Source organism: Bactrocera latifrons, unplaced genomic scaffold, assembly GCF_001853355.1.
Source record: "Bactrocera latifrons isolate USDA-ARS-PBARC rearing strain unplaced genomic scaffold, ASM185335v1 scaffold_5, whole genome shotgun sequence".
Taxonomy (NCBI): Eukaryota; Metazoa; Arthropoda; class Insecta; order Diptera; family Tephritidae; genus Bactrocera; species Bactrocera latifrons.
Window position 1 is genome coordinate 3,914,148 of NW_017537156.1, and position 17,245 is coordinate 3,931,392.

Genomic DNA, 17,245 nt, shown 5'->3' on the forward strand with positions numbered 1-17,245 from the left:
ATATATGTACATATGTGATTAGATGCAAGCGTGATCTGACGTATAAAGTGTTAAGTGTCCGGCTTCAATCCAAATTGAGTTAACGGATGCCACATGTTGGATAATAGAACTTCTCTCACTCGAGAATAATGGTGAGCTTTCCCAACAGGCGCTCTACAGTGTTGTTGTAACGATATAAGAAATCCTTCCTGGGCTTGTGTCATAATATCCACTCATAAGGAATAAAGCTCCCCTCTCCAATTTTTATGATAATTACATATGTATTTTTGTTGTTTCTCTTTGATAAGAAATTTTCTGAAATAACCATGCTCTACTCAACCGCTGATCGTTGCAATTGCCGTACTATCCGCACTAAGAAGATCTCGTGCGTTTGAACTGAGCCGGCAAAAAACAAACGAAGCGCTCGTTGAAGGGCAGCATTAACTCACTACCAAGACGCGTCGTCAGTTATTGTTTGACAGCCAGCGCAAAAGCACACTTATTTAATATAACATATATTAGTGCGCGCATATTAACCACATACCGAAATGGCTGTGACGACGCTAACGGAAACATATTTTGTTACCGTCGAAGTAGTTAAACTGCAAATTGTTTTAGTATTCTTTATTATTTTCATTTGCTGTAATGCAATGCACGCTGAAGAAAGTGTCGGTAATACACGCGTAAAGCGCATAGTGGGCGGACGTCTTTCGAAGGCGCCACCACCTGACGATCCGGTCGTTTTCACACGCGCCTTCAATCGTGATGCGCGCGTCGAGGGTTTTCGCAATCCAGAAACTGGCATTTACTCCTTCCTCGGTCTGTACTATGCCGAACCGCCGGTTGGTCGCTTGCGTTTTGCGCGACCTGTTTACAGGCGTATGGCCGGTGATATTAACGCCACACAATTTGGACCGCCGTGCCTACAACCTTACCCATATAACGATCGTCGCATAGTCGGTAGTGAGAACTGTTTACTGCTGAATGTCTATACGCCTCATATGCCTGATGAAACTACTGGACTGCCGGTCTATGTCTGGATACATCCGGGTGGTTTTCGCTTTGGTTCCGCTGCGCAATATGATGCCACACCTATGGCAAAACAAGGCGTCATAGTCGTAACACTACAATATCGGCTTGGTTCCTTGGGAATTATGGGTGATGGCACCAAAGAATTTGATGGCAATTTGGCAATTTTCGATATGGCTACCGCTTTGCGTTGGGTTAACGATTATATTCAACACTTCGGCGGTGATCCACGTCAAGTTAAGGCTATTGGTCACGGTTCGGGCGCAGCGTGTGCAATGTTTTTGTCGATGTCCCGCACGGCACGCAGTGCCACTGATATTTCGGGTGTGGTCGCGATGTCGGGTACAGCGTTGTCACAATATGCAACCGATAAAGAACCGGTACAGAGTGTGACAGAAGTGGCGAAAATTAATGGCTGTCCCACAGAGAACGAGCTGACGATCGTGAAGTGCATGAGAGAGGTAGATATCAGAATATATATGTTCTCAAGTTTTTCTTCTGGACGAGATTTCGTGTAGCTTCAAGCATAAAGTGTATTTCAATTATTGGATCTTTCTCTCGATCAATAAAATTTTTAGAAATCGGCAGAGGATATCATACAAAATGACTCGAAAGTCCAAACGGAGCGTCTTGCTGGTCGCGCCATTGTCAAAGGACTCTCGGGTAGTGTCGGTTTCATCCCACACATCGAAGACAAGAACGATGGACGTGGGTTACCCAGCTTGATTGTGGACGAACCGGAGCAACAGTTGCGAAGTGGCGGTTTCACTCCTATACCCTTATTAACAGGCGTCACAAAACATGAAACCGCAAACGCTGTTGGCATTGGTACACTCAATCGAATCTTTGGTTCAGCACAACAATTTCTCAATTCACTTAGCGCTACTTTAAAAGAGCTTTCTGGATTTTTGCGCATCGATAAAGTCACCGGAGAGATACTCCAACCAGTGCTACCAGGTCTAACGGAGGCATTGACGCCCACACTCAACGACATTCTAAACGTGCCTGAGTCATTAAGTCTGGAAGAAGTGTTGGCGAAGGTATTTTCTTAATATTTCCCATGATTTGTAATGTAAATAATACTTTAGATAACGCTATATGTAGGTCATTGACACCAGCACCGACATAATTTTCAATCTGCCGACTGTTTTAACTTTACAAGTTTGGTCTGAGTTGGCGCCTTCCTTTATGTATAGCTTCGAATATAACGGCACTCGCTCCAAAGGTATACATTTTTTGCGTGGGCTGCCGATCGTTTCCGAGTATGCTGATAATGGGAACTCAGGGTTGGTGGCGCATGGCGACGAACTCGGCTATATGTTCGATGCAAATGACCTTTTCGGTAATCCCATACCGGAAGCACAGCTGATCGATCAAGAGGACTTGAAAGTGCGTCAAAACTTAATCGGTATGCTAGTGACGTTCGCTAAGTTATTTGGTAAGGATAGTACGAATGAGTCTGCCGGTGACACGCTCTTTAAAAACGTGGTTGGCAAAGAGGTGCCTTTCATAAAAGTGGATAAGGACATAAGTAGCGTTAGTGATTTCCGTTTTTGTGAGCTCTCTAAGCTGGGCGTTTCACTAACGCCCTTAACTACGACCACCTGCCAGGGTTTGAGCAATTTAGGTAGTTTGTTGTCACCCTTGCAGATTGGCAACTGGCTTGACGCTGGCAGCACTGCTATAGGTGGAAATCGTAGAACTGGCGGTCAGTCGAATATTGGCGTTCCGCTGATTGATGGTAATGGGCTTTTCGGTTGAAGGGTGTAAGAGTCTGGAATTTATTCTATATTCTTCTGTGTATTAGAGATTAATTAAAGTTATTATCTCTTCCGTTTTTTTATAATAAAGGAATGGAGTCTAATAGATTGTTTTTGTTGGTTTTATTTAAGAAATAGCCTCGGTATTCATTAAATTTTAATTAATTTGACAACATCAAAATTGTTTTTCAGGAATCGTTGAAAACCAATAGTTCAGTGAGCAACGAGAGTTCGAACGCTGCGGTACAGTCTCTGATACTTCTTTACTTAGTTAACGGCTTAAATGCTTAATTGATTATACAATGACTAATGCTGCATATCCACTTTGCACCTTTGTCTACAACTTTGTGCTCGTAAAGAACTTTTAGTAATATCGTGTTCTGCGCCTTTAAAAATTTCTTTTTTTTTTATCTCTTTTCTCCTTTACTTACAGGTATAAGGGTCTTTGAGAGAGGGGTCTTTACACTAGACATGTCAGCAGTAACCTATTGAATGGTTACTTTTAACTCAGTTAAGGGTCTTTTGTAAAGATTACTCAGCATTTTATGCGCTATAAAGCTTAGACTCTTTAAGAAAGTTGAAAAGCTCAATGAAAAGTTTTATTTAACTTGACTAAAAATTCACAATAAATATTATCTATAGTTGAATAATCTTTTGACAATGGAGAACCCAACAAACAGCTGGTATTACTAAGTAAAGTTATTAAGTATTCAAAAGCTAGAAAATTAGCAAGAGCTTAACTGACGCTCTTATATTAGACTCATTTCGTAATCTGTGTAGAATCGTCTCCGACTACTGTAATTTTCCCCTCAATTAGCATCATTTATGCTACTAATCAAATCAATAGATAAACAACAAGAAAGCTTTCGCGACAGCAATAACAACAAAGATCACTTTTCATAATGCAAACAATAAAAGGTGACTGCTAAGTTAAAACAATGAGAAGACAAAGCATTTACCAACATAGAGAGTTTAACAAATTTGTTCGGTTACTTTGGCCAAACAATTTTCGGCTTAAAGTTTAAACAAAGGAAAAAATAATATTTTACACTTGAAAATACAAATAACTGCGCTGCTGCGACACTGAACTTTTGTTTTCTTAGCTGGCGGCGTAATCTCCTAGCAAGCAGAGCAAACCCAGCGCCGAAGTCAACAAATGGTTGCCAATCACAGTACACATCTATGAACTGATATTGTTGCTGCTGTAGCTGTGAAGTGAGTCTGTGCGGCGACGCTTGCTGCCAGCGTTGCCACCACAATGGTGATGCCAATGTGGCTGAAGCCAAATGCTCTGGAAGCCACTTTAAGCTTGCCAAATCCATAATGCAAACAAAACTGCGGAGAATAGAAACGTTTGGTGGGGAGGTGCATAGAAAACTGTAGCGAAAAATTGTTGATGACATCGTTGCCTAAACACAATGAATCGAAGTAAATACCAGTGAGTGGAGTGCAATATTGATTGGCAGGTGTGTACTGGGAGGGGCGGTTTATTCGCGCTAGCAACGTGCCGCCGCTTCGTTATTGTTGCCTTTTGTAGCAATAATTTGATAAATTAAAAGTAAGGAGGGAGTTTCATCGGATAAAATCTGATTTTATAGGGATGAATATGCATTTTCTGTGTAAAAATTTCTTAATCATTTGTCAATAAATAAGCGTACTGCCTGTAGCGATTCTTTGCCCTCGATATTTGCCTAACTCTTGCGGGATCTACTGATCCCGTTAAATATTCCCAGTCAAAAAAGACTTTTGATTGGGTCACTGGTTTTTAAAAAGAGATTTCTTTGGATTTTGTCTTTCCCAACTTGTTCGAAATAATTCTCAGGAATGAGTGAATAGTCCTAAGTCGGATAAAAACTTGGGCCGTCCCGTTTACGTAGACGTGTTTGCGATCTGAATGGTAAAAACTTTCTGTAGGACGTTTTTTATAGTCGTTACAAAGTTTAAGTACCATTATAATACCGACATAATGTGATCTGTTCCAAACATTTGGAGCTTTTGGAATGGATCATTGTTTCCTCAACAAGTTTACTTAGGCGGATTCATCACTGTGCCTAAGGTTTGTTTACTTTGGTGTGGAGGGGATCTTTTGTGATGTTCTAAAAGACTTAAACTCTATGCTATGGAAAAAAGATGTCGCTGCAAAGTGGCAAAAGGAATGGAACCTTGTAGCTTATTTGACTTTACTGATTTTCTCCAGTTGAATTGTGGTGGAAGGACGGAAAGAGTACACTTTTAGAGATGATAGACGTATTAGTACTATAGGTCATAGATGGTTACCCAATCCGCCTTATTCTTGAAGGAGTTGATTATGAGAGAAATGCTCTATTAACAAATCCCATATAACGACTGCAGAAAAATAAAGCTACCATCTAACCTCACAGATTTTTTTCCGCCGTCTATATCCTGTTCAACATATCTACAACAACATTAAAACCCCCTCGAAAATTTTTGCTGCGGTTACAGAAAAATGAAGGAATAATTGTAAAAAAAAAATATCACCAAAGCATTCACTCACCGGTAATTGTAATCGATATTCAATAGAAAGCCAGTCAAGTGCAGGACATTTTTCGTTGGTGGGCGTTTAAGGCGCTTTGCAGTAACCGCCCCTTGGCTGCAGATTCGGCTTGCTGCCTTTGGCAACATTTCATCTTATTCAACATTTTCATGCTCATCAGCGATGATATTCTGATTTATTGAATTAAATTACTGTAAAATAAATAAATAATTGTAGGGAAGCAGCACAGTCTTTGGTCTTCGTTACCAGTGTTAGAGGAGACTGGTGGAATTAATGGGTAGCAGCAGGAAATTGAAATGAAAACGAAAATCAAAATTAAGAAGACGAAATCGCAGATGCCATAAGTAAGCAGATTAAGAGTTCACTGATAGCTTAGAAAGCAGCAAATGAGCAGGCGAATAATAACAACAAAGTGAAATTGTCAGATTGAATGGCAAATAAATGAATACCTTCAAGTTTAAAAAATAGCATGTTGGACGGATGACTGGATTGAAAGAGAAATTACTGTATTTCTTCAAAATAATTTATTGATTTCAAATGTTGGCATATTGCAGCTCGTAATTAGTGAAAAACGTTCTTGCTTTTTTTGATTTTATTAAGTAAAAGTGAAGCAATTGGTAAACTTTCCCAAAAATTATCTTAACTATAATATTAACTTTAATTTAGTTTGATTTTCGTTTACTAATATTTTTGTCCATTGCTAGTGCCCAGTTTCTCATAGTTCTACTTTCTCTCACTGAGTCTAAGTCTCTCTTTCTGGTTTTCGTTGGTTCTCCCAGGTTCCAACTAGTTCTTCTGGGCACTCCGCAATTCTCAATGGCTCTCTTTGGTTCTCACTTGTTCATAAGGGTTCTCCGTGGTTCTCCTAATTTTCAGTGGCGCTCTCAATTTCTCATCTGATTACCCGCCTATCCATTGGGTTTTCCGTATTCTCACTGGATCTCCTTAATTCGCACTGGTTGTCAACAACTATAGCTATTGTCTGCAATTTTCAGTAGTTTTTATTGGATTTTTTCAATTCTCATCAGTTCTCTATGGCGTTACCTGGTTCTCAGTGGATCAACCGAGTTCACAGTGGTTATCCTCATTTCTTTGTGGCTTTTCTTGGCTTTCAGCAGTTCCCAGTAGATACGCTGGGTTCTTAGTGGTTCCTTCGGGGTTTCCTCAATTTCAGTGGCTCTTCTTGGTTTTTAATGGATGTCCGCAATTCTCACTGGTTCTACAATGTTTTCAGTGGTTCTTTCTAGTTCTCCCTAATAAGCACTTGTCCTTTCTATATATCACTGGATCACCCGGGTTCCCAGTGATTCGTCCGGCTTCTCCCTGGATCTCTCGGGTTCTCAGCGGTTAGCACTTGATATTTTTAGTTCTTTCAGGTTCTAACTGAATCCTTAGGGTTTCCTATGATTTTTTCGGTCTCTCCCTTGTTCTCTGTAATTCTTCCTGGTCCTCCACAATTCTTACTGGATTTCTGTTTTCAGGGGTCTTCCCTATTTCTCAAAACATCTCAAGGGTTTACAATGGATATTTTAAATTTCACCGGTTCTCAGGGACTCTCCCTGGTTTTCTCTGGATCGCTCGGGTTCTCATTGGTTCTTTTCAATTTTTAATGTTTCTCACTTAATTTCCCGGGTTTTCAATGTAACACTTCAATTTTCACCGGTTCTGACCGGTTCTCACTTGTTATGGCACGATTTCTCCTTGGTTCCCTCTGATTTTCAGTGCTGCCTTAGTATTAATTATTGTTTTATGAAAAATTTAATATTTTATTTAAAATCTCAAAGTTGTTAAAGCGCCAGGGATCCACGATGTCATTTGTCTAAACAAAAAGACAAATTATTCAAGAAGAATATAACAGAAATTAAATATTGTAGTGCAAAATCTTTTAAATATACGCAGCCCTATTGAAGTATCGTTAAAATAAAACTTGCAAATCATTAATTTAAAAGCGGTTTACGGTCTGACTGCGGTCCAGGAAGTATATTCTCTCGAATTGCCACAATGCGCATGGGAACTTTGCGAAAACTTTTGAAATTCAATAAATTCTGTGGCAGTAAAACCATAATCGTTAATCATTTCAAGGATAATTAATTGTAAACTTTACATAATGAGCCGAATGAGCATCATTAATAATAGCAGATGGTCGCGAGGTGGACAAAATGATTAACATCATTAGCCAACTGAGAGTACGGGAAAAAGTGAACAGCAATGCGAATGAATAACAAGCATGAAGAGGGTGCGGGCAGATGCAGAATAGGAGGCGGTGGTGAGAGACTGCATGTCGGTGTGTGTGTCTGTTTGTGTAGTGACAAGACAAAAATTGAAAAAAAAAAAATGAAACAGTTTAAAGTAACTTGCACTGGATTCCAAATCAAAATTATTAATGAGCAAAAAATACAGAAATAGTAAGCTCAGAAATATGATTAAATTTTGTTAAATTCTGTTGTGAGAGTTTAAAGTTGGATGAAATGGTGCGCAGTAATAACTGTTAGAAATCCAGTCAGATGCAAATTGCATAAGTTTAATGCGAAAAGGGTGAGGTGGAAACACAGACAGAAAACTAATAGGCTCAGTTCAGTTCCGAGACCCAGTATTATATGCAAAGCTTATACATATATTTCGACGATTAGTGAATATTCGGTGGATTAATGTTTGAAATTATGTAATAAAGTCGAGGTCTTTTAAATGATATTATGAAGATTTATTATAGCGTAGCTTAAACAATTCTCATGTTGACAATATTTACTCATTTCTCTCCTCGGCCCTTTCTTTCGGTGAAGACTTTACGAGACAATACACTTTTGTTTATGGTTTTATTTTCCTACTTGCCTACCTTCAATTGCATTATCGTTCGTAATTAAATTTCAAATATGCTGGCGTAATTTTGGCCAAATAAGTTATACTAGTTCTCATATAAGTATGCTAATTTAGTTAGTATACATATATACTTACATATATTCATGCTAGGACTGAACTACCGCTTTGTATTTGAATTTGTGGCAATCGAAATCTATGGCATGCTCATATGTGGGGGTAATTCCAATTTTGCGAGTTCAAAAAAGAAAACAAGTATCTCAGAGTTTCCATTTTCAAATGAGTTTCATCGGAAAATTCTAAAACAATATGAGGGAGTGTGACTTGTTTGCGGTTTGATGATACTACTAAAATTAAATTCTTAATTTATTCTTCGGAATCTATGTCGTCCCATACAAAGTAAACCCCAATACACTTGTGCCAACGTTTTTTCCAATCCTCGAAACAATTGTTAAAGTCAATAATAAACTTGAATGCGCGTAGCGATTTAGGTTTAAAGATTTCAAATTGACTCAAAACGGTTTTGCCGGAGCGGTCGTTTCATTTTGCTGAATAGCCAATAGTTTTTTCGGTTTCGGCTCCCCTATATTCGACCAATTGATCGTCTGTTTGTGGGTTTTAAGCATAAATCCAGGACTTATCGCCAGTAAGACCTCTACTTCTGAATCCTCGATCCTCAAGCACCAACTTCTTTACTTTACTGGATTCATTTACTGGTTTTTCGTGTGAAATTTAAATTAAAAAGTCTTAGTATTTTTTTATGACTAAAATTGGGTTAAATTACCTGTAGGTTCTAAATCTAAGCTGGATATCACAATTGAAAAGCCATAAAAAAGTGTTTAGTGATGGTAAAATTCTCTCCAGTTTCAGATGGTTTCAAGTCTAGCCAGAAAGAGAATTCCAGGTTTTAGTTTGTTTTGGTTAATAAACTAATTTACGAGGTGTGTCGATTGAGCTCTTCTCGTTTGTATAGCTGTATGTATACGAACTAGTTTTTGAGATATCGATCTGGAATTTTGCACACATCCGTTTCTTTTCGAGGAGCTACTCATTTGTCAGAATCTCTTATATCGGGCCACTATATCATATAGCTGCCATACAAACTGACCGATCATTATCGTACCCTTGTATATAAATCTTTTTTTATTTGGCTAGATATCTTTACCAAATTGGGTACAAAATACTTTCTTAGACAATGCTTTAATCTTTGGAAAAAATTTTCCAGATCGAGCCACTAAAACGTATAGCTGTCATACAAACTGTACAACCGGAATCAACTACTTGTATGGAAATTTTTTACGCTTGACGAGATATCTTCAAGAAATTTAGTATAGATGATGGTCTAAGCCAGTAATGCAATATCCGCAGAAATTGGTCAGGTCGGATCACTATATCATGTAGCTGCCATATAAACTGAACGATCCAAATCAAGTTCTTTTATAGACATTCTTACTTTTGAAGGGTATTCTAGCTTTGGTGAAACACAAGTTAAGTTTTTTTCTTTTTTTCCACTGTTTCTTTTTTATTCCTTTTATTTATTTTAGTTTTTTTTTATTAATATAATTAATTTTGAAAAAGTTACTTTTTACATATAAACTTTTTGACAGCAGACTTTTAGCTAAGTGTTTATGAACTGTGCTACAAATCAATTCGATTCGTTTCATATGGCAAGTTCAATTGCTATGAAATGCCACGCTCTTATCTAGACACACACATACAAACAAAGCTAGGTGCCTACAGCATGCGTGTGAAAATTTCCACACAACAACTTTACGATTGGATTTTATTAACTGGCAAAAATTGCTGCAAACCTGCACCGACCCAAACACACACACACGCATACTTCGAAACTCATACGCTCCACATGCTAACATTGCATTCCACGCCAGCACGCCGGTGCGCTCTGCGCCGCACTGCACTGGCAATCGCATGTTCGACCACTTGTTTGGGCGAACAAGCCCCAATGGTACTCGAGCTTCAGTGATTTCCAATTAAATTGAAATCAATTCAATATTGCACAGTTCAGTGCATTTAAAGTGAATCCGAGCGGTTTGGAACTAGAGAGACAGGGGCCAGCTAGACGAACAGGCGACCAGCCAGTGTACCAACAACAACAATACACATACACCCGCACATTCGTAGTTGCAGGTGGCAAGTCTTACTTGTGGTGGCAACAAAAACACACCACTTGTGCAGCTTGCACCTAGCACACGAGCGCTCAACGGCCCGTCACACCGCATTTGTTCCAGACGAGCGCCTTGCAATCGGACAGGCGCACCACTCGCCCATTAACTTGTGAATGTCCGCACTAACTGCCCATTAACTTGGGCCAATGGAAATTTGAAGGGACGGAGACAATTGCTGCCATTGCGGCAACATTTCTCAACACCACCAACACACGCACACATGCCATACATGCAGTGGGACAGTTTATGAAAAGTATTAATAGTGCACTTACGTCACGCATAGATAGATAGATATGCACACACCCACCGAATGGCCCCGAATGGTTTAAACATCATAAATAATTTGATTAGCACTAATTGCAGGTGTGTGTGTGTGGGTGTTGCATGGCGCATACACGTGCAGCTGTCAACGCCTTCATGGCATGCAAACACAAACACATACTTACATATATGGACTAACAGCTTGTTGTTCGGCCCTAGTTACCGTCTTTGCTTGATTGACAGCTCGCAGGCTACTCGCACTAATTCAGCGCTCGGGTTGACTGAGCAATTTAATAGTTGTTTACCAGGTTGGCTCACAAAATTTGGCAAAAATAGTTTTTATTAGATTTGTTGTTGATTTAATTAGTGCCTATGGTTTTTCGGTAATATCAATGGCGCAACTGACTTACTATATATAGTGTTAGTGAGGTTTTAACAACAGCGGTATGCAGAGAACTAACGTCAAAATTGTGACACCAAAATACGAAGAGTTTCGCTTTTATCACTACTTTTACTGCAATCAATATCCGCCATCTATTTAATACTCTTTGTATGCAAAGCGTCAAAGTTCTGAGTGAGAAAACAATGCTAGGAAGATCTATTTTATATTTTTATGATATCTAGCCAATCTTAAGATCCAACTTCTTTGTTATTGATGTGGGACGCTCGTCTCGTATGGCATCATTTGGATATTCCAAGTGTGGCCAGTTCCTTCTCCACATGGTTTTTCCAAAGGAGTGGAGGTCTTTCTCTTCATCTGCTTTCACCGGCGGGCATTGCGTTGATTGCGTCTCAGAGCTGCTGTATTTTCATACAATGGGACGACATGACCTAACCAGTGCAGCCGTTGTCTTTTGATGCCATCCCTCCACTGAATGCGATTTTCGCCTTTGCCTATGGGCAAACCACAGTAAATCATCTGCATACCTTTTTTTTGTCGAAAACTCGCAATGTCGGCTGATCAGTTGTTGTTATCGTTCAAGCATCTGCACCATATAGCAAGACGGGAATTATGAGTGACTTATAGAGTTTGTTCTTTGTTCGTCGAGAAGGGATGTTACTAGATCGACAAGTAATATCAATATTTTACGTGCTGAAAGTTCCGGAGCGACCTGAGGCGTGTATCATAAGCCATTTTGCCCATTAATGCCAAGGCGCATACCACAGAGACAGTGAGCAAAGATCAAATATCGGTTTAATTTTCAATCATTATTGTTATTGTAATAAGATTGTTGTTTAAAGTTCTACGTGCAATGAATACTACAATGATTTGATGGGATCGTGGTAAGATCTTTCGAAACGCAAAGTGAAAGCTTATTGTATGTTAGTTATTTTGTATGAAAAACAAGAAAAACTGTTCACTTCGGCGCATCGAAGCTTCACAAATACAAAAGATTTCATATAATAATTGATATTGATCGGTATAATGGTCCAAACAGAATGATTCCTTCTAAGATTATAGCGCTGGTGTAAGCATCAATCTGTACCAAATTTTATGAAGATATCTCCTCAAATAAAAAGGCTTTCCCAAAAAAGAATTTGATTTCGATTTTTCGATATTGGCCGTTTCAACAAATGAGGAGGTTATAAAAAAGAAATGAACGTTTGAAATATTGTAGATTGTTATACCGAAAACCGATATGCGGACATGGCTAAATCGACTCAGTTCGTCATGCTGATTATTTTTATAGGATGATCCATTTCGATCTTCCCTAAATTATTAAGTGAAAACACAGAAACCTTAAATTTAATGGGGAATGTTTATTAATATTTGAATGAACATTCTTTGGCATTTAGTTTTTGATAATTATCTCTATCAAATGTTGGCCTCGGCTACGTCTCAGATGATCCATAAAATGAGTCCATCCATTGGCAACTGGCGAATGAGTCGAAGCGGAATGGTTTGCAAAGACTTTACATGCATACCTCCACAGGAAAAAGGCAATTTTGCTTGTTTGTATACCCATTGAGCTAGAAATAGGCCTTATGGCAGAACAAAATTTGGTTTGGAAAAGTAGGATCTTCTTGGGACGTTTCAAGAGCTCGTAGATCGAAGCGATGTCGCATGCGACCATGGGAAGGTGGCTTCAGTTCTTGCACAAGCATTCATTTTAAGGTCTCGACGTAAAATGCGTCAAGTCGGTCTATATGTCAGTCTGATTTGCTGCGAACGGCGGCGCATCGACTCTCCACGATCTTCATGTACACTTTAAGCTACGGATTCTATATTTTTTTCACTGCGTATTGAAGGTGATCTATTTATTATTTTTGAATTCTTTAGGCATACACATTTAAAAAATTCTTCTTAAATTCCCAGCCTACTGAAACTGTAATATTTCTAGTTCATACCACCATATTTTTCATTAACAATTAAATTTTAATAAAAAATGCCTTCCGCTCTGCTTTGAGTCTAAACGCGGAGTTGATGAAAGCACATCTCCCGCCACCAAAAACACATCCGTTTTTCCAGTCATTTAGCTGCATAGGCATGGCAATTTGACGGAGTCATCTCACGGGATTTGGGCTGCCGTGAACGAGCGCATATGCAGCCACTTAACCCCAACCAGAAATAATGCAATGTAGTCAAATTAACATTTACCTGAATTTGCGAACAGTCAAACTTCTTTATAAATATTGCAAAAGCTTTAGAGCTTTTTACATGTATAAATTTTTAAATACTTTTTTCACCCCAAACCATTGATTGTCTAACTTGCTACCCTACTCGAGAACAATATTTATGGAAGTATATACCTTTAAATAAGCACACACCCTTGTCAACTGTTGTTCGTACTTATAACCCGTAAAAACGCTACTTTCATTGTAAATACTATTTACTACCTGGTTTTCGTCTTATCTCTTGGTAACTTCATTGTATACTTTTGCCAACCCCACGTCTAGGGGGAGGTCACCGAAAGCACTGTTTAATTTACTTTTCTACAATCTGCTGCATTGTCTGCGACGTTTGTGCCGACCTACACTCGTACTCTAGATGTGGTGTGAGTATGTCATCATTGAATGAGGTGTTTTCAAGATTCAGAATCGCGCAGAAGAGATCTGATAAGAAACAATAAGTTAGTACTTAAGTTAGTAAGTACGTAGATAAGTAAGTAAGCATGTAAATAAGTATTTAAGTATGTGCATCCAGCTTCTTAAGATAAACCTGCGAATCGGAAATTGTACCAGGGAATTCAGCTTTAAAAATGTTAGTTTAGAGTTCAAAAGTGAATTCCGATAGACCTTCGTACAAGTAACTTTTATTTTAACATTAAGTGAATGTTTTTATGGTTCACAGTAGTTTTCGACTAGCTTTTGTTTGTCGTTAAACGAAATGTGAACTCGCCTAGTCATAAAATGAACTTGTGGAACATTTTCCATAGAAGATTTTGGACTAGACTTCAAAGAATTTTTTAAGCTCAAAATTGTTGTTTAACTATATAACCACAACTCTTCTAACAAACTACTTCTTAATTGTGGACTTCAAGCAAACTGATTCTAAACAATTCATGTTTGGAGCTAACCGTCTGCAACCCCTTTTTTTCTAGTATTGCGATAAGTTCACTCTGGCTTTACTTTATTGTGGCAAAACACTCTTGCTGTAGTACTTTTCAGGGTTATTGTTCACAAGTTGTTTTTATTACGGAAGTTCAAACTTGTGTAGGCCGACCGAGTCTCAGAGATTTGATAAATCTTATTTACTTCAACGCTACAAATTCTGCGATTTCTAAGACTTTCAGGTTCATAGTTTAAAAAATTTTCAAATAATAAGCAACTTTTTATTTCTTTTATCTAATAACTTAGTATCGGAGTATGCTTCCCAACTATTCCAGAGATCGGGTAAAAATAAATTGTTTTATATTTGCATTGAATTACGGTTTTATGCAGGATAGTTGGAATGATCCGATTTAGGTCAAATATGCTTCGTTGTGTTCCAATAGCTTACCTCTTTTATGGAGACTTCACTACCTTTTGGAAAAAGGTGGGTTAGTCGATGTTCACAGTCCTCTCTTGTCGCGAGTTTCTTCACCCATTGGCTAAAGCTGACTGTTTCTGGCCGATTGCTTTGTTCAGACTTTGTATTTCTTGACATTGCGGGTTCAAATTAATAGTTTAGCCGTGAGAGAGCAGCTTGTAAAAGATTCGCTGTTAATCTCACCAAAAACGTAGCAAAATCTGCCTGAACATCAATCTTGGCTTGGCTGCCTGCTCATCGCCATTCAACCAAGACTGTTTTCGCTTGCCCATGTCTAACATGAACCAATTTCCATTTTCAGTAATAGTCTGCTTCAGATATGGATCACATTTGTTACGATTCAGTAGCGATTCGTAAATGCAAGTTTATTCCATGAGTTTTTTTCGTTTGTGTGGCCCCCTTACATATATTATACAATATTTTGGTTTTTATCCGAACTATTTCCAATGGTTCCAAATGGTTTGTTGATCAATGTTTTAGTAATCGAAACACTGCTTCCATGACGAATGGACTCGATGATTTCCATGTTGATATTTTTAACAACGGAGCTATCAGAGCCTGATTCATCTTTGACAAAAGAAAATTGCAAGTGACTGGGTCGAAAAGTCTCATTACTATGTACATTTTTAGCTGCCTGGTCTGCCGTTTCGTCTTTATCGAAGAACAAGTAAAATGTATGGCCTACTTTCTCTTTGTTCTAATTTGTTAGGAGTCTGAAAAAGACGGCGATATGTGTTTCGGTATCAACGACTAAACAGCACAACTCTGAAGTTAACGTCCACATGACAGACCGTACATTTTGTTGACTATAGTTGTATCATTAGTAGTTGTGAGACTTCGGAGATCTAATATAAACATTTACTTGTGTATTAAGAGTCACCCGAATGTGTTTTAAAATATTTTACTTTAGATTTAATTGCATTTCAGACATTTATGACCGAACGTCAAAGTTCAAGCATCATGACAATTGATGCTCTGACCGCTGACATTTTCAAATAACTTAATATTGTAATAATTTCAATATCCTAATATTCAAAAATATTTTATTTGATTCACTCTTACCTGCTGCTGCGATGTTGAGGTCAACAAATAAAGCCACAATTCCATTACATGAATAATAAATTTTTGTTACAACAAGTTTTGTAATAAACCCGCCAGTGTGTGCAAATGTGTGTGTGTGTGTGTGCAAACCAAACCGATTTTCGAAATGAAGTTTAATGGTTCGCAAGTAAATTAATAGTACAATAAGACAATGATGGATTCGATGCAAGTGGAAAGCCGCAAAAGCCAACTAAATTTCTCTTTGCATATGTGTGTGTGTGTGTGTGTAAAGTGTGCGATGACAGCTGCTGGCATATTAGGGATAAGACAGCGTTTTTGAAATGTGTGTAATTAAATGATTTATTCCGAAATACAGTGATATTCGATATATACTTAAAAGGGTATCTGGTGCGCTGTCATAATGTAATTGTTGTAGGCATTTTAACAAATCATTAAGCCACAAAGACAACAAGTTTATTTTGCACATTTGACTTATCTTGCAACTTGCAGCACAAAATGTCCGCAAAGCAACAGTAAATGCGTGTGTGTGATTTTGACTTGCTGCAAGAAAACTGCTGTTGCGGATTGTTAAATTCCGGAAATTCGGTTAAAATGATGTGTTAAGTTTAGACACAAATCAGCAGATTTAGAGTGATGCTGCTTCAAGGGTTTGTTGTTGTAACCAAAAGTGTGTTGAACGCAGGCAAGTTGCTAGGCTTAACCCTTGGCTGGGTCGTGGGTTGTAAGCGCTATTGTCAGTTGTACAGCGCATCTTTCCTAGTGAACTTTGAGCTCTTGTCACTTGTACAATGGAGCTTTTCGAGCGAAAAACCTGTTTTCAGATCTCAGCGGCGTTTCAAGCAGGCAAAATTAGTTTTGTAGCAGTCTCGAATTCGAATATCTTTCATTGGTAAAAATATTGACTTACAACGGGCAGGTCTTACAAAGAAAAGTTTTTCAAAGTGTCAAAGTTTTGAGTGAGAAATCATCTAGGAAGGTTGAGTAATCAGTTCTGAGATTAAAGTGATATATTCTCTTTAACAATCCCCTTAAAGTCTCTTTGTTTATGTTCGTCTGCTAAAAACTGGTATTTGTTCTAAATTCATGTTTTTTGTATGATTATGAGTATGATTACTACAGAGTTCTGAATGAAATTCCAAACATCTGAACTTCAAAATTTGCTGTTATAAATTGGAGAGTCAATATACTGGTACCTGATTCCCGAAATATACTTTAATATATAACGTAACTTGTCTTTACTCACCAGAAATAAATAGAATTGCCGTTTCTGAGTCTAAATTTTTCCCTTTTTGTTAGCCAAGTGATTTTCACTAAAATACATATAATCGTAATTTAATGAGACCATCATGGCTGGATTGAATAAACTTCAGCCCAGAGACCCAACTTTTCCAACAATTGGGGCCGTTTGTCAGTAAGAACGTGTCGAATATTATATTCCAAGACGTTAATCATTTCGGACTTATCTGCGTAGACGAGCGACTTCCATTACTCCGAAAAAAAAAAGGCCAATGGAGTTAAAACCCACAATTTTTGAGGTAACGACATAGCCCATGGTGCGAGTTAAGCGTTCATCAAATTTTCCTTTGACATATTGATTGTTTCGTTTGGTGTTTGTCATTTAGCGTCGTTTTGTTCGAACCAGAGATCCATACAACATTCTCCGATTTAG

At 38.2% G+C, this 17,245-nt stretch overlaps 1 protein-coding gene across 1 annotated transcript; it reads left to right on the top strand.

Annotated features, from left to right (window-relative positions):
- Positions 1–527: 527 nt before the first annotated feature.
- On the top strand, positions 528–2,769 carry LOC108973654 (carboxylesterase 5A-like). The gene is made up of 3 exons (XM_018941046.1): positions 528–1,469; positions 1,587–2,048; positions 2,113–2,769. The coding sequence occupies exons 1-3, from the start codon at positions 528–530 to the stop codon at positions 2,767–2,769; spliced, it is 2,061 nt and encodes a 686-aa protein (XP_018796591.1).
- Positions 2,770–17,245: the final 14,476 nt, after the last annotated feature.

What these genes read in the sequence shown, in the direction of transcription:
- LOC108973654 (XM_018941046.1), top strand. Translation starts at nt 528, where the DNA reads ATGGCTGTGACGACGCTAACGGAAACATATTTTGTTACCGTCGAAGTA. An exon ending in TCGTGAAGTGCATGAGAGAG is followed by an intron (nt 1,470 to 1,586) that starts GTAGATATCAGA and finishes TAAAATTTTTAG; the next exon opens with AAATCGGCAGAGGATATCAT. An exon ending in TGGAAGAAGTGTTGGCGAAG is followed by an intron (nt 2,049 to 2,112) that starts GTATTTTCTTAA and finishes CGCTATATGTAG; the next exon opens with GTCATTGACACCAGCACCGA.